Raw genomic sequence first — 27,957 nt, 5'->3', positions numbered from 1 at the left:
CCCTTTCCCTATTCCCATCCCTTGTCCCATTCTCCCTCAGGTAAATGATGAAATAGGCTCATATGTATGGCGATGGCACAAATGTCCCAAATGGAGGATAACGTGCCTCTGGAGCCGGCCTTCTGATACCTGATACCTGATATGATGGTTATCGATAATTTAAAACCATGCACTCAAGCGGAATACAACAAGGACATGCTCCAAACATCAGTAGGTCGGCTCCAGGAGGTACGTTCTCCTCCAATTGGGAAATTTGTACCAAACATGGTTAGATGTGCTGTAAAAGTCCTCAGAATAGTCCTAAACTGTTTCATGTGAGTTTCACGGAACCAACGATGACACTTCACACGTTTCAAAACAAAACTCAAAACATGTTGGAACCAACGCATGCTATGTGACTTTTGTTCTATGCGGGGATTGCCCACTGCGCGTTATTTCCGCACTGCAATCCAAATTTTTAAATTTCCGCATAATACTAAACAATCGATTATCACTAGGTGCATCCAAGGTGTTTTTAACCCTTATGTGGCCGGCAGGGTACCCGGGTACCCAGCACCCATTTAAAATACACGGTGTAGAAAAAAGCAAAAAGTATGCCGGCCACATAACGGTTAATAGAAGGTGTAAGCATCTCAGCAGTCAGTGGATGCGGGGTGCGCAGTATGGCGGGGGAGGAAGTAGTGACAGCTGGCGAGTTTGCGACCTGGCTAGCCGATGGGTTTGTTTATGTTTCCTTTCACTACACAGAGTTTCTATAGGGCACTGCATTGTTTTGATTTTGTATGGGATTTTGACGTTTCTTGGCCTTGTTGTTTACAAAATTTCTGTGAGAGTGAAAGAGAGGGAGAGAATTTCATGCAGTGCCCTATGGGGTTGTCAGGGGTTGTTTGTGAAAATTCTCTCTTGAGTCGGCATGATGAAAGTAAGTATTTATTCGTTTCTATGTTTTATATAATTATTTTTCGTGAAACAGTCCTTTTTGGATGCATTTATTCAAACTCCTACTTACACAAGCTTGCAAGTAACCACCTGAATACTGGTCATTCATACTGTTTGAGAGGAGTTTCGAGAAATCAACCTGGAAATGCTACGATGGAAGAATTCAGCTGTAGGTAGTTGGTGTGCCAGTAGGGAACATTTCCAATTCATGTTCATGTTCTGGTCTCAGGTCAAATGTTGTTCCCGATTAGGTTTCCGATACCGCTTCACAAAGCGTCAGGGAACGGAACGGGAACCTACAAGAAATCATTGCACAGGGGCATTCGTAACATGAAGAGTGTGGGATAGTCGTTTGCGTCCCTGCTGATCAAATCTTTAACTAATTTGATCCTCACGAAGTGTAGCATACATTTTCGCAATCTAGTAGGGTAAACAGGTATAATATGCCCCCCCTAAGCAGAAATGGCAATATATCTCAAACTGGCGCCTTATTCCATCTATTGTCCACTGCATATCGTTGTTACTAAAGTTAGTGAAGTGTTGCATGCGAACTTTGCCTTTGGAGAGGTGGCTATGAAAGCTTTGAAACGTTTTTCGAAAACGTTCCAGAATTTGCCTTTTCAAAACAAACGGGGCAATACGCCCCATCAAAAGAAAAACGTCCAGCCCCGTGATAAAACTGTCCCAGGGGATGATTCCACCACATGCTTATCCTAAGAGGGTCCTTCAACAAGTGTTTAACTGCATAAAAGTTGCAAAGTAACATAAGCGAACAGAACTAGCTTCGTTTACAATGAAGTCAGCTCACAAGAGGTAAAATATTACGCCAAAAGCCTCAATTTCAGACTTTTTGATATTTTTATTGCTTTTCTGTACCAATCTACTAACGGACCAGCTTGATGGCAATAATTCTCCAATATTTAAGATTTCTAATCGATCACGCATGCGAAAAGCGCTTGAATCGCTAGAAAATGAAGAGGGGCGTTTTGCCCCGGTGGGGCGCATTATACCCTTTTACCCTAATAATACTCTCATTGATGCTACCAAAACAAAGCAGCCAGCAGTCAAATTCAATTCCAATATGGCGGATATAGCAATTTGACATATTGGATTACCTCCCTTCTACTTATTGTGGATTTAGCACCAAATTGGTGTCGGAAGTAACTTCTTTGGCTTCCGCTGCCTTTCCTATGCGTTGAACATAACGTCGGAAGTAGTGCGCTGTATAGTAAATCTGATGCTCTCTACAGCGCACTTCTTCCGACGTTATGTTTAACGCATAGGAAAGGCAGCGGAAGTCAATGAAGTTACTTCCGACACCAATTTAGTGCTAAATCCACAATACCTTGGGTTCATCTGTAAATTTTATGTGTTTAGAGTTTTTGTGGGAAATTGCTTGTGAAATAATGTAGCTATTCTAAACCACTTTTCAACTATTTGACCGCCTGTTAAGTCATGCTACATATCATAAACATTTTCTAGTAGACAGTCATTTGGAGTTTTAACTATAAAAAACAAATCATGGACGCTTCTTGCGCTACCGTCTTACCCCGATCATTCGACGTTTTTCAATTCGACATTTTTAATTCAAACATAGCTAATTTGACGTTTGTCGAGTACACATTAAATGTGAACCATCCAATATTGACCTTTAACTTGCAGCCGCAGCTGCTCTGTTTCCAGCCTCATCTATTCACTGTTCAAAAAAATCTTGTTCGCTATAACTCAGTTAATTCCAAACCAATTCAATATGGCAACCTCTAGGGACCTACGTGAGCGGGAATAGGCTCCTAAAGGCCTATCTCAATTTCTGCATATTTCGATCAAGCATTGATTAAAACGACATGTTTACTCATTTTTTTAAGTATTCCTATTAGGTAAAGCCCATAAAATATATTTTCAAAAAATTTAATAATTTTTGCAACACTCCTTGTTTAGCACTCAATTTTGGGTAAATTTTGTTTACCGTGTATGTCAAACAGGAACATTTGTTGTCAAAAGTGAGCCAATGTGGTGTCTTTTGCAACCCGCCGTTTCACTTTCGTTACGTCAAGGTTGACCTCGAATGTCAAACAAGACTTGCTCATCATTATTTTATTTTCGAGTTTATTAACTATTCTGTTATTGTTCAAGTTCGGAAAAAATACCATTGAGAACAGAAAACCAAGCTCTTTCGTGTTATGCACCAAAAGCGGAAAAATATTTTTCATTTGAGGACCCTATTACTGTACTACAGTGATAGACATTCGTTTAGCCGAGAACAAAAAAAGTGTCAGGAAACTCATACAAAAGATTTTATGATAAAACTTTTTTATCGTAGTAATAGTATATCTAGTACAGTTTTGTAAAAATGTGATACAATAAACTTACATATACACTGAAACGAAACCGAGGGTAAAAACCCTTCAAATTTCATTTTTTGCCTAGACATTCGTTTAGCCGAGGTAAATGAAAAATTGGTTTTCAATAGATTTTTTGCAATTTCGTGAGTATATTTCGAGAATATACTCCAAGGCATTTAGTTTATGACGTGTTAACAAGATATTTGACCTTAAAAGTTTATTTATTTGTGAAATTCAGAGAAATATTATAAAAAAATGTCCCGATAAGGAGAAGCGACGAAAAACAAATTTATTTAAGAAAACTGATTTCTGTAAACACTCAAACGTAAGCTAGATTAGCAGTTTTGAAAATATGGCACAGAATTATTGTCAGAAATGTTTAAATTATTGCATAAAATGTCATGAAAAAATAAGTATATTGGTTTTGGTTGGTTAAACTTTAAAATGGGATTGATAAAATCTAAAATAAATAGTTCTGCATTGAAATAAATACGTGCCCTAATGCCTGTGGAGTATACCTGTTTGATACTACCATTACTAAATGAGTTAGAAGACTGTAAAGTGAAAGAACTGCAAGAAGTGTCAGATTTTGTGTACCCTGTTTATTCAAAAGAAGATGCTCATACAAAAATGCAAGATTTGGTTAAATAATTGGCTTATTGCATTCAATCTGAAGAAATATATTATAAATGAGTCTTAGTTGTGAACCACATTCATTTTAAACATGATTTATTTGAAAAGAATGTCTAAATTATGAAACAAGTAGTTCATGCTAGAAATTTGAATACTTTCGGTGCCATTTCTCGAAATATGAGCCGTTCAATGTATATTATTTCAGCCACAATACAGTCGAGAAGATATTGGGAGCTATTAGAATACGTAATAGTAGTAAACGCTGTGATTTATGCAAGTGAAACCATCATATTTCATCAAAACAATACTTAAATACGTGATTTTTTTTATGGTTTGTGTTAGTTTTTTCTGTTAAAACGTTGTTTTTCGCAAAATTTGAACCTGCTTTGGTCATGAAACTTTCGTTAGATTCTTTTGAAACACTTCCGATAAAAATAACTACATCAAATCTCAATTGAGAAACATTTAAAATATTATGACATATTTATATGAGATGCATGCAAAATTAATATGGCAACACTTCCAAAAACGATCTAATTCATGATTTACAAGTCGATCTATAATGCAGATCACCATACAAAATTACTGTGTTGGATGTTTTTCGAAATTTGATAGTTTTTTATTTTGGAATTCTAAAAATTGTACAATTCGGCTAAACGAATGTCTAGGCAAAAAATGACATTTGAAGGGTTTTCACCTTCGTTTTTGTTTCAGTTTATATGTAAGTGTGATGTATCACATTTTTATAAAACAGTACTAGATATACTATCACTACGATAAAAAAGTTTTATCATAAACTCTTTTGTATACAATTCCTGGCACTTTTTTGAAATTTTTTTAGCCTCGGCTAAACGAATGTCTATCACTGTATTGACATTTGTACTTTTGATATTCTTGCTTTAGATTGAATTAAAGCTAACTCGCCGGCCTTGTTCCGACAAGATTCAATAAAAAAAAGATTTAAATAGAAAAGTAAATATGTTTTAATAATAGAAAAACGAATAATCATTATTTCACACACTCTGTCTACGCAGTTTGCCAGCGTAGACGCGTTTATTACGCAAAGTGCTGTACCACCTAAGACATGAGCAGTGTTCCCAAGGATAACAAAGTTCTTACCGAAAGTTTATATTCAAGTGTTCAATAAATTTCAAGGGAGATCTGAAGAGCTAGTCATGGATATACCTCAATTTTATTGGAAAAAGTGCTATTTGGCTGATCTTTCACTGCAACCCAAAAAGCATGCACATGAAATTTTTAACCGTTATGTGTCCGACAAACTTTTTGCTTTTTTCTACACCGTGCTTTTTAAATGGGCCCGGGTACCCTGTCGGCCACATAAGGGTTAAGCAATAACTCAAGATTAACGATTTATGCAATATATTGCATTCTACAATATCATATGTCAGCCATTCCATAGAAAAACGATATCACAGACAAACAGACGTAACACCTTGCACGATTTTCATGGAAATTCATCGCCCAGTTCACACTACCATCATCTGGAGGAAAACTTGCACGAATCATTGAGTTGTGCGATATCGTCAACAGAAGGCGCTAGTGTGAAACGTCAAACGCATAGAAAAACGATGCGCGCGCCTCTGGTTGTGAAAGCCACAACTATGAAAATTTAAAATGATCGCTAAAAGCGTGGTCGTTGGACATTTCGCAAGTGTTACGTCTGTTTGTCTGTGACGATATAGTGTATCTCCGATTGTCGTGAAACTTGGTGGGCTTGTAGTTCTTCGGAAATAATTAGACCCGTATTTTTTTATTTCGTCATTAGGGTGACGAATTTTCATATAGAGTGGTCCAAAAAATCAAGGTTTTTCAAAAATAAAATTTTTCAAAAAAATCGTAACTTTTGAACCATTTGACCGATTTAAACTTCTTTCTATTGAATTGTAGTTTTCAGGAAAAATACGTTAAAGGGGCTAAAATGTAAAGAGTACTATAAAATATGCAAATATATTAGTTTTTTCACCTTTTCATGGCCTCGGGACCAAAGAGGTACTCTGGTTTTAAATTTTTATCAAAAAATCAGAAATGTATGTTGTTTTGTTTTTGAGATATGATTTTTTGAATATAGAGAGTCATATATTTTAGTACTAGCTACTCTAAAATTGCTTGAAATTGCAAATTCTCAAAAAACTATGCATAGTATTGCTTCTTAAAGTTCCTGGTGGTTTTGGTATCCCTAATATTATAAGGAATCAAAATATAATCAAATTTAAAAAAGTGTCTTGTATGGGAAAATTTGACCTTTTATTTTCGAAAAATCATATCTTAAAAACTTAAAAACATACATCTCTGATTTTTTGATATGTTACGCCAACTTTCCTGAATTTTCTGATAAAAATATATAACCAGGATGTGGAGCGGACCTGGTGTGGTGGTTAGAACACTTGACTATCACGCCGAGGACCTGCGATCGAATCCCACTCCCGACATACTCACAAAATGTGGGTTCTTCCTTCGGAAGGGAAGTAAAACGTGGGTCCCGAGATGAACTAGCCTAGGGCTAAAAATCTCGTTAATACAGACAAAAAAAAATATAACCAGGATACCTCTTTGGTCCTGAACCCATGAAAACGTGAAAAAAAAATCTAATATATTTTTGCATATTTTATAGTACTCTTTACATTTTAGCCCCTTTAACGTATTTTTCCTGAAAACTACAATTCAATAGTTTACAAACAAAAAAAAAAGAAGTTTAAAATCGGTCAACTGGTTCAAAAGTAATGATTTATTGAAAATTTTTAGTGTTGAAAAACCTTAATTTTTTGGACCACCCTATATGAAAATTGGTCACCCTAATGACGAAATAAAAAATACGGGTCTAATTATTTCCGAAGAACTACAAGCCCACCAAGTTTCACGACAATCGAAGATGCACTATATCGTTTTTCTATGGAATGGCTGATGTATTAGTTTCAAGCATTATGTGTTAAGTAAGTCAGCCTCTAAATTTTGTATGTAGCTCTCTTTGTACTATATAGAACGCGATATTTTGCCTCAATCGTTGATTTAGATTTTATATTAAGCACAACAATCTCATATTTTGCCACATGAATTGAGCTGTACCTTGAAATTGTGAAATGCTGCAGAAAACTTGAGTTAAAATTCTGATTCAGTGTCCCACATGTGTCCCGTCAGACAGCTAAATTTGCTTTTGAGACAAACAGTTGTTTTGCTGCGTAGTAGAACAACCGATGATGCAATAAGTTATGTTTTACTTTGAAACATTTGGAAAATTTATTGCAAAAACTGTGAAGGGTTCTCGTTGGACTCCAGTCTGTAAAATACCGGAGTATTTATCTGCTGCAGGACTTCCCTATAAAATTTTGCTACGAATTCCGTCTGGTATTCTTCCAGTTTTTTTTTATTGTTCCGCAAGTCCTGTCTGGATTTCTTACAAAAGGATGTTAGAATATCCTACATGTCATTTATCACAGATTGAAGATTGCAAATCTATAAAAATAAAAATGGAATGGTGTTTGTATGTCATGAATAGGCTCGGGAACGGGCCAACGGATCTGCACCATTCTTTCAGTGTTTCATTCGTACAGGGCTCCGACGTGTTCGTACGAAAAAATAATTGGGAAAATCGACCGGGAACGTACCGAAAACGAGAAAGTTTGAAATTCTATTTTGCGGGCCCTTTTTCTGTAGAGCTGCATGTCAAAAAACACAGTAAGCAGGCAGAACGACGTTTGCCGGGACAGCTAGTTTATTATGATTTTGATGGTGTAAATCTTGTAAATCCAAAGAGTAGAATTGTCATGTTCTCAGTGCGGACAAGCATGCCGCCTAAAGCTCTTCTGATATTTAATCAGGAATTCAGGAGTTCTTTTTGAGATTTCGCAATATGGTCCGCCAAAGAATTCTCCAGGAGTTCCTGCTGTAATTTCTCCAGGGTTTCCTCTGTAATTTCTCTTCTGTAACCCTTTCGAGATCCCTAAAGGAATTCTCTCTGGTATTCATCCACAAGATCTTTCCGGGGCTCGTAGAGCAATTCCGGCTGGAGTCTTTTTGTTGAGATCCCCGATAGAACCTCTTTAGGAATCTCAGAAGAATTTCCCAGAGGAATCCCAGAAGGAAATTTTGAAGGAATCCAAAATAACTCCTTGGGAAATGTCATAAGGAGTTTCTGGAGAAATCTCATCAGATAACCAGAAAAATGAGCAAAAAGACTAAACAAAAATAAAATTAGCTCTCGAAAAATACTTCGCCAAACAGGAATAGAACACATCTTCATCGTGAGAGCAATCCTACGCTGTTATTAACAGGTCCAATCAAATACCAAGAGTAGTGGCATCAACCTCTTCTGTTCACCAAGCGTATATTGGCCAATTGTATGCAAATCGTGACCTAAATCCGTACATGTAATCGACAGATTTACGATTCATTTGCATCTCACTGCTGGCTCAGGGTGTTACTGTTTATTGCAATCGTGGTAGCCGCCGCCACCATCAATGCTTAATGCTTCGGAATGCAAGTTAGTAGTAACGTCTAATGGAGGAGGATGCTTTTGGGAAATTTTTAAGCCGAAGTTGAAACGAACCGAAAAATCGAAACAAAACACAGGTAAGCTATACTAAAAACAATGGGTTATTATGGGAGTTAATTGCATGCTGATGAAACGGCGGGGGCTGCTACGTGGAATGAGGTGATGATTGGGGTTTTTACTACTACTCCAGTGCCTAGTTGTATAGTTGGTGAATGTTCTTTTTGCTGTTTGCAACGATTGATGATAAACGGTGATATGGATCTCCGGCAAATCCTACGCTAGAGGGTGGGTGGGTGGTGGTCAATTGTGCTCTAAAACTGTGGTCTAGTGTGGTCGGTGTCTGAGGGGTGTAATTGCATAATTTAAAAAGTGCAACGTTTGTAACTAACTTTTTTTTTTCTGTCGGAAGGGAAAACATCAAACAAGATAGCAAGTCTCGATTCTTACGTCTAATGTCAAAGGTAAATTCCTCGGCACGTGTCGAAGTGCTAGCGGTGGCGCCGGGTACAGTCTTTTTGCGGCTTCGACTACCATTTCCATTGTTGTTGTTGTTGTTGTTGTTGGTGGTGGTGCTGCTGGATTTGCCGTTGTTCGATGAGGTGTTATTGATGCTAACGGCTGCCGAATCGGATGCTGACGCAGAATTGCGCACCCTAATGATTCGTGGCTGTGCGAGACGTTTGTTGCGAACGAACTGATTGTAAAGGATCAAGTGCTTGAGCACGACAGTTGGGGTGGATGAACGGTCGGTGTTATCTGAGAGATGTGGTTGATTTTGTTAAGTCCGAGATTAGGGCGCAAGAACGAATGGGATTACACAATGCAGAGATGGGCATTTTAGTAGGATGTTATACAAATGGAATAAAGAGTGTAACACATGAGTAACACTCTGTAAAAGGAAATTGTTTACTTTCAAATACTTACTTTTGACTTTCAACCAGGTGTAGCTGGACTTTTCACCGGCTTCGTTGCTGGCCAGACATTGGAACATGGCCGAGTCCTCCATGCTCAGTTTCTTGATGACAAGGGAATGGTCGTCCTGCACCGTGTAACGATCCGTCGATAGATCTAAACCTTCCGCGTTACGAAACCACGTTACATAAGGAACTGGTTCCCCAATGACGTCGCATGGCAGTACCGTCTTGGAGCCGTAGTCACCCAAAGTCTCCGTTCGAAATGGCGTGAAAAATGACGGAGGTTCCTGTACCGTCACCGTTGCCACTGAATGCACAGTCGGATATCCGCCCGTACGCATTTGAACCTGACAGGTGTACTGGCCGGTGTGCGTCAAGTTTACGTACAGAAGCGCCAGCGTTCGATTCCAGGGATCCGTATGGGCGTAGGATATTCCAGAATTCTCGATCGGAATTCCGTCCTTCAACCATATCGTTTCTAGCTCGTGTAGTGGCCGCGCATTAGCAATACACTCCAGCTGTACCGTTTGTTCGCCCCGGACCACCTTCATACTTTTCGGTTCCACGATGATTTCCGGCGCCACCTCGCTGTACGAGTTCCCCGTCACGTTTACCCGAATAAATGCACTGATTTCCTCCTTCCCGATCTGGGTATTGATGGCCCGTGCCCGGTAGGATTTCATGTCGTTTTCGTCGACGCTCAGGATGATCAGCTGATTACCCGCTGTGGTGGCGTATTTGATGTCGTAGTTTAGTGGCCCGTCCTCCGTTTGCCACGTTACCGATGGAACCGGAACGGACTCTATCCGCGAGAGGTTCAATATCGCCGGATAACCGGACTGCACGGAGACGACCTGCTCGGAGAGGTCCTCGAAGATCCCCATGTCTGCGGGAGGAAAGAGATTTTAGAGAGAAGTAGATTAATAAAACTATCCTCAAGACTCAATAACACCCTTTGAAGCCGGATGGGGTCCTATATGACCCCAACATAGAAATGGCTGTATAAATTCACACATTGAATACTGCCTTCGGCAAAGTTGTTGGTAATTGCTATTAAGGAAAAATAGGAATATTTGTATTTGAGACTTCACTGACATCCTAGAACATCCTGAACGCCATGAAGTTTGGAGCAACAAACTAATTGGCATAACCGTTGTTCTAGAAGCTGAATTTGGATATGGGTTACGTTCATATGTATTCATTTAACCTTCGTCAGTTCTGATATTATTGTGCTTTATATTCTGGGCTGTTCTAGGTGTTCCAAACTGTCCTGTAGTAAAGTCCTTCAAAGTTCAAACCTATAAGAATAATTTTATGTGTTTTCATCATAAATAACAGAATTACATAATCTACTGGGATCCGTGAAGCTCTTGAAATCTACAATATCATTCATAGACACTATAGGGTATTCCAGATCAGCCCAAACTACATTTGGAGTTCAGCACTTCCGGTCTACACTCGTAACAGCAGCCATATCTGTTATACTGAGTAACGTTGCATAATAAACCGCGCTTATTGGACCAATCTGAAGTCTACTTGATATAATTATAAACCTTTGAGGCATTCAGGATAGTCCAAACTGTCCTATAATGAAGTACTTCTAATCTACAAGAATAACTTTATATGTTTTCGCTATTAACCTTTGAGCGATCTCGCTGTTGTATTTTGTACAACACAATGAAAAACACTCACTTTTTGTGCTCAGCATTAGCGTGGTGCTGACGGTTGTGGCCAACTGTGCGAGTTATGGAAGGTTAACCCGTAAACACCCGGGACGATCTACTTTTGGCAGATATGCAATATTTCCTTGTTTTAAAACATTTTAAACTATGTTTATAGTAAAGGGGAATAGTTGTGTTAACAAATGCATGGTACCTCCCCCCTTTGCACCCTTCCCCATTTGCTGGCAGCCGAAAATACGTGATTTTTTTCAAATTTTTATGATCCCAGAGCTATTCTAAGGCTTCCAAAGTACTCCGAAGTTTGCGTCACAAATCCAGCATTCTAAACCAAATTTAATACACGATGAATCATCACAGAACATAGTCTACGCTACTCAGAAAGCCTCAAAGCACTCCTAGAAAATTTATGGTACATGAATCGGGTGATCTAGCATCTAGGTCATCCCAACTACTCTGGAATTCATTTTCTTAAGATCTACAACATCTACCATCATTTGTGTTCACTCTGTTCAAGAAATTTAATCATGCTGATGTTCATTTGACCTCGCAAAGTTACGGGCAATTCAATATTATGGTAGTTGGACATTCCGTGAAATACAAATGGCCTCCAAAACACTTTTAAGTTTGGTTTACGATATCTACATCCTGTATCATGCTTATATTGTAAAAAAATATTCGTGCAATGTAGTCTATACTGCTGATGGAGTCTCATTGCACAACTATAATGCTTCTGGTACATTTATGGGATTTTCCAGGCTTTCCAAACTATTCTGGAATTAGGACCTTCAAGGTCTACAGGCTCTACTCTTGTTTCTGTTCACTCTATCGGCATAATTCTTTCACGATTGTGTCTGTTGCACTTCATAATATTACGAGTATCTCTATGTGTTGCTATTTGGGTGTCCACTGGTATAGAAATAGACCCAATGTATGTTGAAGTATGGGTCTCAATATCTGTAAATCTAAGGATATTTTATTGTAGCAAATGCTCGCGGAGTATAATCTACACTATTCCTAAAGCCTCAGAGTGCAATTCTGATAGCTTAGCAACATCCACTTGGTGATCTAGGTCATCCAAACTATTCTGGAATTCAGACCTTCAAGATCCACAAGCTCTACTCTTGAATCTCATCACTTTATCGGTGTAGCTCCTTCGAAAAATCCTTCAGGAATTCCTCCAAGACTTTCACCAAGAATTCCTCAAAGAATCTTTCTAGGTATTCCTCCAAGAATTTCTGCCAATAATTCCTGGAAGAATTCATCCTGGATTTTTTCAAGAAATTCCTCGATAATTCACCCAAGAGTTCCTCCAAGAATTCTACCAGAAATTCCTACAAGAATCCCCCCAGAAATTGTTCCAAGAATTCCTTCAAGAATTCCACCAGAAATTCAAGAATCGCTGCATATATTACTCTAAAAATTCTGCCAAGAATTCCTCAAAGAATCCCTCTAGGTATTTCTTCAGGGATTCCTCATAGACTTCTGTCAAGAAATTCTCCAAACATTCCTCCAGGAATTCTTCCAAGCGTTCCTCTAGAAATTCTCCAAGAATTCCTCCAGGAATTCCTTCAGGAATTTTTCAAGAGTTCCTTACTAAATTCGTCTTGGAATTCCACCAGGATGCCCTCGACGAATTCCTCAAGTATTTTTTTCCAAGAATTCATCCAGTAATTCCTCCAAGACATATGCCTAGAACTTTTCCAAAAATCCCTCCAGGAATTCCTCCAAAAAATTCCTACAGTACCTTTCCCAAGAATTTCTCCAGGAGTCTCTCTAAGACTTCTGACTAGAATCCCTTCAGGAATTTCGCCAGGAATATCTGCAAGGTTTTTCTCATGAAATTCCTTCAAGAATTCATCCAAAAACCTTTCAGAAAATCCGCAAGAAAATAATCCTAGGACAACTTTAGGGATTCCTCCAAGGATTCCTTCAGGTAATTCTTCAGTAACTGCTCCGAAACTCCTTCCCAGAATTCCTCCGAGAATTTCTCCAGAAAATAATCAAAGTATTCAGTTTAGAATTCCTCTAAGAATCCCATCAGGAATTTCTCCAAGAATTTCTCCAAAAAATCCTCCAACATTTTTTTCAAGAATTTCGCCAGTTATTCCTTCAAAGCTTCTGCTAAGAATTCCTCTAAGAATCCATCCTAGAATTCCTCCTGGATATATTCCAGAAATTCGTCCAGCAAGTACTCCAGTAATTCCTTCAGGAATTCCTCCAGGAATTTCTACGGGAATTCCTCCAGAATTTCCTCCAAGAATTAATCCAGGAAGTACTACAGGAATTCCTCCAGAAAATAAAAATTAAAAAAATAACTTCGAAAATTTCTCCAGGAATTCCTCAAGGAAATCCTTCAGGAATTCCTTTAAGAATTCCAAGGATATTCTTTGAAAATTCCTTCACAAATTATTACATAAATACAAGAAATATTCTAGGAATTTCTTCAGGAAATACTCCAAAAAGTCCTCCAGGAATGGCTCCAGAAATTTCTCCAGGGTTTCCTCCAAGAATTATTCCAGGAAGTACTACAGGAATTCCTCCAGAAAATAAAAATTAAAAAAAAAATAACTTCGAAAATTTCTCCAGGAATTCCTCAAGGAAATCCTTCAGGAATTCCTTTAAGAATTCCACGGATATTCTTTGAAAATTCCTTCACAAATTATTACATAAATTCTTCCAGAAAGTACTCCAGGAGGTCCTCCAGGATTTTCTCCAGAAATTTCTTCAAGAAACAGTGGGCTGAAAGTCTCTTAAATAAAGACAAAACAATCAATCAATTCAAGAAATTCTTAAAGAAATTCCTGGAAGAATTCTTGCAGGAATTCTTTGAGGAATTCCTGAAAGAAATTTTCAAGGAATTCTTGGAGAACTTCCTGGATTCTTGGTGAAAATCTTGAAAAAAGTCTTGAAGATATTCTTGAAGTAATTCACTGAAGGGAATTGTGGAAGGAACTCTGGAAGAAATTCTGGATTGTTGGAGGAATTCTTGTGGGAAGTCTTGGGGGAATTCTTGGACTATTTCCTGAAGAAAATCTTGAAAGAATTCCTGGGGGATTCCTGTAGGCATTTCTGGAGGGATTTCTGAAGGTATTTTTTTGGAAAAAAAAAAAACTTTGGAATTCCTAGAGTAATTTATAATGGAATCTCTGGCCAAATGCCTGGGGGGATTCTCGGAGGAATTTTTGACAGAATAATTGGAGCAGGTCTTGGAAAAATTCTTATCGAAATTCCTGTCGAAATTCTTGAAAGAATTTCTGGAGGGATTCCTGAACGGATATTTGGAGAAATTCTTAGCAGAAATTTTGGGGGAATAACTGGAGAAATTATTGGAAAAATTCCTGATGGGATTCTTGGAGGAATTCTTAACAGAATTGTTAGAATAACTCCTGATGGAAATGCTGGGAAGAAGTCACGGAGCAGTTCCTGGAGAAATACCTAAAGGATTTCTCGGAGGAATTTCTCGAGTTGTCCTTGAATTCTTAAAGGAATTTCTTGAAAAAATCCTTGGAGGTATTTGTGGAGAAATTCCTGAAGGGATTGTTGACAGAAGATATAGAGCAACCTCTGGAGAAATTCTTGGAGATTTTCCTGTAGGATTTTTTGAAGGAATTCCTGGAGGGTTTCTTGGAAAAATTCTAGGTTTATGTCTTGGAGAAATTCCTGAATAAATTCTTTGAGAAATTCCTTGGAAGGGGGGGGGGATCCTTGGGGGAGAATTTTTGGGGGAATTTCTTAAGATATTATAAAAGGAATTTCTGCATGAATTCCTGGAGGACTTCCTGCTGGAATTCCAAGAAGAATTTATTAAAGAACTCCTGAAAGAGTTACTGGAGGAATTCTAACAATCAACTGTAACATTACACATCCAACTGTAATCTGTAATCTCCCTGGGCATATCATGAGTCATTCCAAGATAGTTTTGTAATATTTCAGATCAACAAAACTACTTCGGAGACCATAAATAGTTTCAGGTCTACACTTGTGAACCTAGCTTTTGCCAGTACGTTAAGTAGTGTTACATCCACTGTATTTACCAAAGTAGTTCGAGAAACAATAATCATTGGTATATATTTTTGGGATATTATAGGCCATCCTTACACACTAAATCCTAAATTGCCTGTTCAGCACATTTTTACGAAAATAGAACAGCAAAACTATTTCGGTAGCTTCGGTAAACGATTTTACTGACGTTCCGTACTGTCAAAACCTGGTGCTTGAAATTATCTAATTTGATTTAGTAAAACGAAATATTTAGTATAAATCGTTAATATGGATGCTAATTGACCAATTAACACTTTGATTGCCTTAAAAAATATTTCCATGTTTCATGGCTTGCAGTCAAAAAAGCCCATAATAAAAAGTATTAAGTTTTATGACGGTTCTCAAAACCTCTACAAGACTAATTGGTCATAATTATGTTACTTGGGATCGTAGCTTTGTTTAATGAAAGAAGTTACCGCTACACGCGTAGACTTTAGCATCTTAACTCAAGAACAGTTTGGATGGCCTAGGATATCAGTCGATGCTGTCTTTTGAACTTTCAGAATGCTTTCTGGACATGATAGATTACAAATCATAGCTTTGCATAATGAAAGAAGTTACCGTTGCAAGAGTCAACGCTAAACTCAAGAACAGTTTGCATGGCCTAGGATATAGCGGCTGATCTGATACTGTCTATTGAACTTTCAGAAGACTTCCTGGACATTATTAATTACAAATCGTAGCTTTGTATAATGAAAGATGTTACCGTTACACCCGTAGGCTTTAGCATCTAAACTCAAGAACAGTTTGGATGACCTAGGATATCCCGACTGATCTAATACTGTCTATTGAACTTTCAGAAGACTTACAGGACATGCTAGATTACAAATCGTAGCTTTGTATAATGAAAGTACACCCGTAGGCTTTAGGATCTAAACTCAACAACAATTTGGATGATCTACGATACCCCGATTGATCTGATACTGTCTTTTGAACTTTCAGAAGACTTTCTGGACATGATAGACTACAAATCGTAGCTTTGTATAATGAAAGAAGTTACCATTCATTTTTCATTTATTTAGTTCACATCAAATTCATGATAATACTGAATCAACAATTTGCCGCCATAATACTCGATTTGCAGCTGCAGCTCTCCATCCTCGGTCACGTCCAACACTCGCCAGATCACGCTCCACCTGGTCCGCCCATCGTGCTCTCTGCGCTCCACGCCTTCTTGTGCCAACCGGATCAGTTGCAAACACCAGCTTTGCAGGATTGTTGTCCGGCATTCTTGCAACATGCCCTGCCCACCGTATCCTTCCGGCTTTGGCCACCTTCTGGATGCTGGGTTCGCCGTAAAGTGCAGCGAGCTCGTGGTTCATTCTTCTCCGCCACACTCCGTTCTCCTGCACACCGCCGAAGATCGTCCTTAGCACCCGTCGCTCGAAAACTCCGAGTGCTTGCAGGTCCTCCTCGAGCATCGACCATGTCTCGTGTCCGTAGAGAACCACCGGTCTTATTAACGTCTTGTACATTTGGTGCGGGGGTGAATCTTTTTTGACCGCAGATTCTTCTGGAGCCCATAGTAGGCACGACTTCCACTGATGATGCGCCTTCGTATTTCACGGCTCACGTTATTGTCAGCCGTTAGCAAGGAACCGAGGTAGACGAATTCTTCTACCACCTCGAAAGTATCCCCGTCTATCATAACATTGCTGCCAAGGCTTGTCCTGTCTCGCTCAGTCCCACCAACCAGCATGTACTTTGTCTTAGCCGCATTCACCACCAGTCCGACCTTTGCTGCTTCACGTTTCAGGCGGGTGTACAGTTCTGCCACCGTTCCAAATGTTCTGGCAATAATATCCATGTCATCCGCAAAACAGACAAATTGGCTGGATTTCGTGAAGATCGTACCCCGGCTGTTGAGCCCGGCTCGTCGCATAACACCTTCCAGGGCGATGTTGAATAGTAGGCAGGAAAGTCCATCACCTTGTCGTAGTCCCCGTCGAGATTCAAATGAACTGGATAGCTCACCCGAAATCCTTACGCTGTTCTGCACACCGTCCATCGTTGCTCTTATCAGTCTAGTCAGCTTCCCGGGAAAGCTGTTCTCGTCCATAATTTTCCATAGCTCTGTGCGGTCGATACTGTCGTATGCCGCTTTGAAGTCGATGAACAGGTGGTGCGTTGGGACCTGGTATTCACGGCATTTCTGGAGAAGTTACCGTTACACCCGTAGACTTTGGGATCTAAACTCAAGAACATTTTGGATAATCTAGGATACCCCGACTGATCTGATACTGTCTTTTTAACATTCAGAAGACTTTCAGGACATGATAGATTACAAATCGTAGCTTTGTATATTGGAAGAAGTTACCGCTACAACCGTAGGCTTTAGGATCTAAACTCAGGAACAGTTTCGATGACCTAGGATATCCTGACTGATCTGATACTGTCTATTGGACTTTCAGAAGATGTACTGGACTGGACATGAATACAAATCGTAGCTTTATATAACGAAAAACGTTGCCGTTACACCCGTAGGCTTTAGGATCTAAACTCAAGAACAGTTTGGATGGCCTAGGATATCCTGACTGATCTGATACAGTCTTTTGAACTTTTAGAAGACTTTCTGGGCATGATAGTATACAAATCGTAGCTTTGTATAATGAAAGAAGATATCGCTACACGCATAGACTTTAGGATCTAAACTCAATAACAGTTTGGATAACCTAGGATATCCCGACTGATCTGATACTGTCTATTGAACTTTCAGAAGACTTTCTGGACATGATAGATTACAAATCGTAGCTTTGTATAATGAAAAGCGTTACCGTTACACGCGTAGGCTTCAGGATCTAAACTCAAGAACAGTTTGGATGATCTAGAATATCTTATAATAACGCTTGAAAAAAAAATCCGGCTTCGAAGGGTTACTGCTAGATCATCAAAACATGGATAAACAATTAAAAATGTTCCTGTATACTTACATGCCACCACGACGTCGATCTTCTCGCTGAAAATCGTCCCGGCGTCGTTCTTCGCCAGGCACTGGTACGACCCGGCATCCTCCCGAGTTGTGCTTTGAATTTTCAGGTACTGACTGGTGTCGAAGTCTCCCACCGGGATGCCGTTCTTCAGCCACCGGTACATGGGCTGTGGATAACCTGTTGCGGACGAAAGAAGCAAAAGTTTTGGTGATTTTGGTTTGACTTTCATCAGTGCAGTGTCTGGTAGGAGAGAACTGACATTTAAAATTCATACATCTATCATCGGAAAACGATCGGCTGAGGACGAATAAATTGTGGAAGTTTGGAGCCAACTAGTTGACCCAACATAGCCCAGAAAAAGCGCAATTTATGAGTGACACTTTGTCAAAAAACTCAGAAATTCCCAACGACTGTATCCTAAAGCTATACCTATGTATGAGTGTATCTGTTTGAAAGTGATAGAAATTTTAATCATATCTCCCTTGCCAGTCACACCTGAGCAGAAGGCGTTGGCTCCTGGATCGGCCATCAAATATTCATCCCTCAATATTTTCCCATCAGGTAACTCCTTCTGGATTCAGGGAGGGATAGTCCAACCGAATGCAGCACTTTGAGTATGTCAGAGGAATAGTTGATGCTCGTTCGTTCATTCCATCAACATGTTGCGTGTCATTCCAGATAATCATCGGTTTCCCTCAAAACGCGAACAGCAATAGCAACAGCACTGCCCTGCCGCCACCCAATTCCTGAACTATTAAGAGAGTATTACAGACACTTTGTAACAGCCAAAAAGGCATCGCTTTGGGTACCGTCCGCGTACCGAACAACAGGCCATAACCACCGACAGAATGTAATTATAATCTTCCTGCGCTCGCTGCTTGTGTCTAGAATGATAGTTTAAAACCGGTGAAGGGTAATTTCCATCCAGAGAAAAGAACATAATAAAGTGGGAAAAGACTAACTTGAAAGCTGAAACATCGAGTTGTTTAAACTAATGCTTTAGTATGGGCGTACAGGGTTACACCAATTTGGAAGATATTTTTGTATCTTTCGGTAGCTTCTATCAATAGCAACGGTCAAGGTCGCTTACCCTTAAAGAAATTAAATTAAAAAAAAATAGATTTGCTTTAAAAAAAATAAACTCAAAAATAAATATATTCTCGTTTTAAAACTTCATCTACTACATCGGAAGTATCCACGACTATCGTAACATGACTGCCAATGCTTATCCTGTCCCACCTAGTCCCACCAACCTGCATGTACTTTGGTTTGACCGGATTCACCACCAGTCCGACCTTTACTGCTTCACGTTTCAGGCGTGTTTACAGTTCTGCCACCATTCCAAAGGTTCTAGCAATAATATACATGCATCCGCAAAACGGACATTTTTTTTCGAATTTCGTGAAGATCGTTAAAGACCCTACTCGCAGCAGCAATACGCCTTTTAAGTTCACAGGAAAAGTCATTGTCACATGTCACAAGCGTTCTTCAACAACTTCAAACACATCCCCATCAATTATTTCCTCAGCACTAACACTACTAGACCTGCCTCTGTCTCTACCCGCTATCATGTACTTCGTCTTGGTAGAGTTAATCTTCAAGCCTATTCTCGCTGTATCTCTCTTCAAAGGACCATAAGCTTCCTCCACTGCCCTACGATCGATGCCGGTGAGATCAATATCGTCCGCAAAGCCAAGGAGCATAGGCGACCGTGTAATGATAGTGCCATTTCCTCAGCAAATTAAAAAGAGCATCACCCTGCTTCAATCCATCCAAGGTCACAAACGTGGTAGACACTCTGCGACACTCTAGACGTCTGCGATCCGAATACTTGCTTTTGATTCATCCAGCGTTGCACGCATCACCCTAACTAGTTTCGCCGGAAAACCATGTTCTGACATTATCTGCCAAAGCTAATTTATTTTCACTGAATCGTACGCTGCTTTAAAATCAGTGAACAGATGGTGAGTCTGCAAGTTATATTCTCGAAATGTATCTAGGATCATCCGCAGGCTAAACATTCGAACCGTCGTTGGTCGGCCCTCACGGAAACCAGCCTGGTATTCGCCAAAAGGTCTCAGTCTTTTGAACAGGACACGCGACAGTATCCTATATACCTAATTTAAAAGGGTAATCCTGTTTGCCTAGTGGTAAGGACTATGGATCGCCAATCCGGGGCCAAAAAAAAACTCCAACCCTGGTAGGCAATTCTGCATCCTTCCAAATCTGTATAATAATCACCTTGGATTGATTGATGTAGCTGCTCGCTTCCGTGCTTAAGAAGTTCGACCGGGATCTCGCCCTTCCCAGCAGCCTTGCTGTTTTTCAACTCCTTAAGGGCCTTCTTAACCTCATCCAGTATTGGTGGTTCCACTGCGTGACCAACATCCATTATACTAATCCTGCTCCTAGATGCTACCATATCACAAATCTTCGAAGTGCTTCTTCCACATGGCTGCCACCACCATTGTTTTGTCTGTCAGCAAATTTCCTTCCTGGTCATTGTACGTGGCGAGCACTGGCGCAGTCTTGTGCCACGCACTATTAACAGTTGCATAAAACCTCTGCATATCATTCCTGTCCATACTTTCCTGCGCTTTAGCAATCACACTCTCTTGGTGCTGCCGTTTTTTACTGCAGTGGATCTGCTGGTTTTGCCACACTGTACCGTTTCCTGTTGTGCCGGGCACCGATCACCAGCATTCGGCTTCTGGCGACATTCTTTTCGTTCGTCCCTCGTTGACCCTTCTCGTTGAAGCAACCATTACGTTGGCGTCGCTGAGCGATACCTATCACCTCGTGTGCTGTTGTTGTCATTGCTTCATCAATAAACCCCCATAAACTGTTGACATCTCCAGATCCGTTGGTCTCTCCTATCTTTTCGTCCAGCTTCTGATGGTTCAGTGTAGCAATTCCTTCGGCTGGTAAGCGTTAGTTATTGAAACACATCGTTTTGTTGAATCAACTGAATAGTTCACCCAAAATCCACAACGTTGTTTTTATTAGTCTGGTAAACTTTCCGGAAAATAGCATTCATTATAACAATAATCATAAGAAAAGTGAACTTATGCAATCAAATATTGTTGATCGCGATAAAAGATATAATAGTCACACCAATATATTTTAAACGAGTTGAAACAAGTGCATTCGCCTAGAAAAAAAACGAGCATTTTTCTTTCTTTTAACCCGCTTTAACCAAATTGTCTTAACGAGATGCACTGACAGTTAGCCAGACAGACAACTTCAGAAGGAAGCTTTTCGCTTTGACTATCGCATAGTGCATTTAAAAAAAACACTCACATGCTAGACAGAATAAATATAATGAACGACGACCGTTTGTCGTCGATAGCAAGAGCGTCGGTACGGTTTGTACTGGATGTGTATTCTATATAACTGCACACACTCCCGATCAAATGTTTTTTTATGTCTAAGCTTTTAAGCGGTTTCTATATTGAGAAACTGTGTGTTAGCATGTTTCTCTAAAAGACAGTTTAAAGTTGACTAAGAATTGTTAAAAATAAGCTTTCATCTTCATACACCCACTTTCAAATTTGTTTGTTGTTTGTTCTATGTATAAAATATATATATTTTTTTGCAATTTCCCATCGTAATAGGCTGTTTAACCTCACGCAAATCCGTTAGGAAAAGGCCTACTTTCCCACACCAAATTAACAGTGCTGTAATGGTTCATGACAGCACTGATTTGCGTTGCGTAATGAACCATTACAGCACTGTTTTCAGTTTTGATCCACTTCTTGATGCTTTCTGGACGCAGTTTTGAAAAAATGTGACAACTGCACAGTATAACCTGCTATGATCAGACTTTCTTAAACATGTCTGAGAACATCAGTGTGCAGTTTTATCAGAAAGTTTTGTCAAAAACTATCGTCAAGCGGTAATTTATGAAATTACAAAAAAAGGTTGTACGCAACTCGTTGCAAAACTCGATTTTCACAGCACTCATCATATTTATCCTACTCGGCAAGCCTCGTTGGATAAACGTATGACTCGTGCTGTAAAAATGCCCGACTAGAAAATTATATCAAGTTTGTATCAAATTGTGTTATGATGTTATAATATTTTTCTCTAACCTATTGTGTTATAAACTAGCTGCAGGATGATGTTAAAATAACTAAAATTGTAACAAAAAGTACACTGGTATAATCAAGATTATATCCTATTTTGTTATAATCAGATCAAAATTATAACAAAATGTGATATGAATTGCAGCCTCTGGATTACTGGTTTCTATCATAATTTGATATAATTTTGTTACATTGTTTCCCAAATGTCGAAGATTCAAAACTAAATTATAATACAATGAGTTATAAAACAACATTTATAACATAATGTGATATAATTGAGTTATAGTAGTTTGAAAACACCAAGGATGTTGAACATGATTATTAGTACACTGAAACCTCCATTTAAGTCGCTGCATGGCTTAGCGAAAATAATTTTTACCGTACAAGCAATGACAAAACTGAAGACTTTTATATTTTTTAACACTTCGCATGACAAAGGAGATTTGTCAAAAAATATAAAACTGTATAGTTTAATCATTACTTGCACGGTAAAAATTATTTTCGATCAGCCATGCATCGACTTAAATGGAGGTTTCAGTGTATGTTACACGCTTGTATGGAAAAAATAAATCCTCGCTCCAGTCGACTTTTTAGATCCCATTTAGGTCCCATATGAACTGTACAAAATTTCAGCGCAATCGGTGAAACTATAATTTAGCGCAAGCGGTTCAAAGTTTTCATAGGATTTACTATGGGAAAAGTTACACTTTCAGATAAAAAATCCCAGAGGTCGTCCCTTATCTCCTTAATTCAAATCGATCAATGTTTCCTGTAGAAAAATCAATTATGAAACTTTCCTTCGAAGACCGCAAAACAACTGGATGATTGTGGAAAAAGTTATTGATTTATTACCGATTAGTGATCCAACGAACGGCTTTTTATTTTGTTTTATCAGCAGCACTGCTGCTGCCGTTTTTGCATGGGGTGGCGGGAGGCATCACCACCCCCAGAAACAGCAGCAGCCAAGGCAGCAGCTACAGTGCTGCTAATAAAACAAAACAAAAAGCCGTTCATTGGATCACTAATCGGTAATAAATCAATAACTTTTTCCACAAGCATCCAGTTGTTTTGCGGTCTTCGAAGGAAAGTTTCATAATTGATTTTTCTACAGGAAACATTGATCGATTTGAATTAAGGAGACAAGGGACGACCTCTGGGATTTTTCATCTGAAAGTGCAACTTTTCCCATAGTAAATCCTATGAAAACTTTGAACCGCTTGCGCTAAATTATAGTTTCACCGATTGCGCTGAAATTTTGTACAGTTCATATGGGACCTAAATGGGATCTAAAAAGTCGACTGGAGCGAGGATTTGATATTTGTCCCATACTAATGATTATATCACAATGAGTTATAAATATCATGGTTTATTAGGATTATGTTATATTTTTGTTACAATTTTCTAGTCGGGTGATCATTTTGCAACTCGTTACATAAATAACTATTAGTAGATGCCGAACGAGAGTTTCTTAAACTGTTTTTTAAATATTCGTTTATGTGTTTGTTTTTATGTTCCAAATATTCTCCATTCTATTGTAGAGCTGGCCAAAATATTTTGATCGGAAGTGCGTAGCACCACCGCTTCAATAGGTTCACCTGGACGGAAGGAGACAAAACCGAAAGTGTGGACAGCGAATTTGTCCCGAAGCGGCAGCAGACTGATCCTATTTTATGTGTGGACACAACCAACCATCCTCTATCTATAGACACGACGGCGGTGCGGTGGTACCAAACAGCTCACTTCTATAGCCGGGCAGTCAGACTCAAAGTGGATTTGCTAGCTGGAAGGGTATGCTATGCATGAGGTTAAACCGAGCCTGATTTGGTTGAAATAAAAGTCTTTGTATCACTGTGCATACGATATAGATATACGCAGGTAACGGACAGTTATCCTGCCAGGTCATGCAAGAGAAACATTTCAATTGATAGAGAGAACGATTTAAAAGTTCAGTTTTATTCAGATTGTTCTTTTATGTGAAGCTGATACACTTCTCGAATAATAATACAGGTTGCGGTCCACACAAGAAGAATGAGTTTCAACTCTCATATTCGAGTTTTTTTTCTGGATGAAGTGCTTGTTCAGGGCCGGAAAGTGTTTAGTGATTTGGGCTATGGATCGTCAATCCGGAGACGGCGGGTTGGATTCCTGTTCCGGTCGGGAATTTTTCTCTACTCCCTGGGTATAGTGTATCATTGTGCTTACCTCACAATAGGGTAGCGAATTACTTGGGCAGCAACCGGTATTTTGGGCACTCTTCGCTATAACTCAGTCAATTCCAAACCAATTGACTTGAAATTTTGTACACGGCTAGATACTATACGTATCTCATCGCGTTCCAAAAATTGTGTCAATTGGTTCAAAACTGGCTGAGTTATAGCAGAAAAGTGCCCAAAATAGGACCCCTGCGGAAATGGATCCACTTCCCTACCTAAACAAATTCATCACAGAAAGCCCTTCAATTAATAACTAAGTTCAAAAGAGGCAGGCCAAATTTCAGTGGGAACTTAGAGCCACAAAGAAAAAGAAGAAGAGGAAAATGAACTTCTAGCGTAACATGTGATAAGGGCCTAAGTCGAAAATGTAAACAAACGAGATTTTCCGTTATTCCTATCAAGTTCCACGTAATCTAACGATACACTTGCTCACCCACGCCAAAAACCCATTTTAACATGACTTTTTTGATGATTTTTCAAAAGGCCTAAGTAAATTCATAGTTCCTTTTGGGCCTAAGTCGAAGTAAAAGGACCCAAGTTGGACTAGATCTCAGTTTTACTTAGGCCCTTTGGCACGTTACTTATATTTTTCATGGTTTTGATTTGAATCTGATTCTTTCTTGCATAATCACGTAAAATATAAGAAAACTAATGCAAACTAACTTATTTTTACTTAAAATTAGCTCAATTCAAAAGGGCCTTAGTCGATTCGGGAGCTGGCCGTTAGGCCGAATGCCGTTAGGCCGAAGGCCATTAGGCCGAATGCCGTTAGGCCGAAAGGGTCGTTAGGCCGAAAGGGTCGTTAGGCCGAAAAAGTCGTTAGGCCGAAAAAGTCGTTAGGCCGAAAGGGTCGTTATGCTGAATAGGTTGTCATTATATGTGTCTACTGATTTTATCGTTTTATATTGCACAAAACGAAATTAATATGAGAAAAGTTGACGTCATAGGGGAACTGTGGGGGAAGTCAATTTGGGAGGCGAAGTAGAAATGATTTATAATACAGCATCTCGAAAAAGCTTATTTTCAGTCAGAAACAAAGAGTTATGATGAACGGACACAACCAAAGCTATCGACAGGATAAAGATATTCAATACAGTAACATTGTCAACATAATTATACTAATTGCAAATGAATGTAATACAAATTAAAAAGGCTATTATACCTAACCTAAAGGCATCAACATCATCGTACTTATCATTCTACCATGAGCAGGAAACAAAAAAGAAAACAGCGCAAAGGCAACCAGTTTAATATAGTAAAATATAATACATTTAGGCAAAGTGTAAGTTCAGCTGCCAATTGGAATCGCTTACGTAGTGCCCTAGTGGACAAAAAAAGCTGTAAGCATAAGTGGTTAAGAAGAATAACTATAGAATTTCAACAATTTAATTTATAATTGGAGATTATTCCTTCTTTTGAAAATAGGCTGCTCTTTCTAGTTTAACTATTCTACTCATTATAAGTATTTCAACCATAAACATTTTCATAAGAGTATTTCCTTCGAAGAATTTTTCTTCTTCTAAACATAGGCTGTTCTCTCTAGTTTTAGTGTTCTACTCACTATGAGCAAAACAGCAATTCATTTTTTCATCAGAGATTTTTCCTTCTTTTGAAAATAGGCTGTTCTTTCTAGTTTAACTATTCTACTCATTATAAGTATTACAGGCATTAATTATTGCATAAGAGTTTTTCCTTCTTCTGTACATAGGCTTTTCTTCTAGCTTAACTGTTATACTCACTATGAACATAACAGCTATTAAATTTTTCATAGGAAATTTTTCCTTTTTTTTGAAAATAGGCTGTTCTTTTTTCATTATAAAGATTACAGCCATTAACTTTTTCATCAGAGTTCCTTCTTTTTCTGAACATAGGCTGTTTTACCCATATACGTGTTATAGCTATCAATTTTATCATCTGAAATTTTACTTCTAAACTCTTTCTAGTTTAACTGTTCTGTTTCACGGCGGTAGTCTACTGCTGCCCTTTCTAGTTTGAATGTTTTACTCATTATGAGGATTACGGCCCTCAACAGAGTTTTTCCTTCTTTTGAACATAGGGTGTTTTTCGTAACATTACATTTATACTCACTATAAGCATAACGGCTAACAACTTTTTCATCGAAGATTTTTCCTTCTTTTAAACATAGGCTGTTCTTTCTAAGTTTTAGAGAACTCGATTCAGTTGCACGTAATCTTATTAATCACTTGCTGTCCTGGCAAACTTTGTCTTGCCAAGTTTTGGTGGTTTGACAATTGTTAAGGTCATTGCAGCATAGCACTCTAGATTGTTTTCATTTCGATCGTGTTGATTTTCTTCCCATGTCATAAAAAATCAGCATTTTGTCTATTTTCTTACATTTTTAGTTCATTTTTCTAACTTTTTTAGACATAAACATAGCCACCATGAATACGAATCTAACCATGCAAGAGTCATCCTGATTGGTTCAGCCGTTCGTGAGTTTTGTTGCCTCAAAGGGACTTCAAACTCATTTTTATATATATACTAGCTGTCCCGGCAGACGTTGTACTGCCCAGTACTGCCATTTTGGTGTGATAGTTTGACAACTGATGTGGGGTCATTGCAGCACCGCACTCTTAGATTAGTTTTAGTGCGTTCGTTTCGAATGTCTCCCCCGCTCACAACAATTTCAGTAATTTTACAATTGTTCTTGTTTTAAGTTGATTTTCCTAACTTTTTTTTTACATATAAACACAGCCACCATGAATACGAATCTAACCATGCAAGATTCATTCTGATCGGTTCAGCCGTTCGTGAGTTTTGTTGCCTCAAAGGGACTTCAAACTCATTTTTATATATATAGATAGACGTTCATACTGAAACTCTGAATTTGTTCCCGGTGTAACTATAATTTGTACTTTGAAATGCGAAAAACTATTAGTGTGTTTATTCACCATTCAAAGCCAACCAAAATTTCAAGGTCGAAGACCGTTTACCTCAAACATTAAAAAGTTTTTTACCATCCAGTTGCCTAAGCACCCGACCCATCCGGCCTAATTGCATATTCGGCCTAACGACCCTTTCGGCCTATCGACCCTTTCGGCCTAACGACCCTTTCGGCCTAACGGCATTCGGCCTAACGGCATTCGACCTAACGGCTTTCGGCCTAACGGGGTAGAACCCGTAAAATATAAGAAAACTAATGCAAACTAACTTATTTTTACTTAAAATTAGCTCAATTCAAAAGGGCCTTAGTCGATTCATAGTTGCTCATAGGGCCAATGTACTAGGGCCTAAGTCATTTGCTTATTGTCAAAGGGCCAAAGTATTGGGGCCCAAGTCAATGAAAATTTTCAAAAGGGCCAATGTCCATTACTGTTCGAAAATTTAATTTTTAAACGAATTTCAATGTAGTATGCTGTTTTTGGCGCTAGACAGCAAATATGGAGCAGTCATGCGCATCATTTGCTGCATAAAAGTAACTAATACAGTGTTTGATTTCTAAATACGGTTTATGAATATACATGGAAACCTTCTTAAGCAGATTTTCAATGTTTACATTTTGGACTTAGGCCCTTATCACATGTTACGCTAGACTTGATCCAATTGAGGCAAAAGCACCTAACTCTACCTGCACCTACGGGCTTGGAGCAACTTTAGAAATGATCAGGTAACCAACTTTGGTATAGTACGATGACAGGGAATTGGGT

At 38.8% G+C, this 27,957-nt stretch overlaps 1 protein-coding gene across 5 annotated transcripts in view; it reads right to left on the bottom strand.

Moving 5' to 3' along the window:
* LOC109422974 (protein sidekick) overlaps positions 1-27,957 on the bottom strand; it is a 385,272-nt gene that overhangs the window by 51,325 nt on the left and 305,990 nt on the right. For 3 of the 5 annotated variants that reach the window (XM_062845386.1, XM_062845385.1, XM_019697875.3), the window contains exons 4-6: positions 17,992-18,168; positions 9,349-10,224; positions 8,872-9,180 (exon numbers count right to left, since the gene is read on the bottom strand). In XM_062845386.1, the coding sequence (XP_062701370.1) occupies positions 8,872-9,180; positions 9,349-10,224; positions 17,992-18,168 (1,362 nt within the window). The remainder of the gene's footprint in view (positions 1-8,871; positions 9,181-9,348; positions 10,225-17,991; positions 18,169-27,957) is intronic. The other 2 variants (XM_062845387.1, XM_062845388.1) reach the window with 1 other exon arrangement.

This window comes from Aedes albopictus, chromosome 1 (assembly GCF_035046485.1).
Source record: "Aedes albopictus strain Foshan chromosome 1, AalbF5, whole genome shotgun sequence".
Lineage (NCBI taxonomy): Eukaryota > Metazoa > Arthropoda > Insecta > Diptera > Culicidae > Aedes > Aedes albopictus.
The sequence above is the reverse complement of the archived record's forward strand: the minus strand, read 5'-3'. Positions and strand labels throughout refer to the sequence as shown.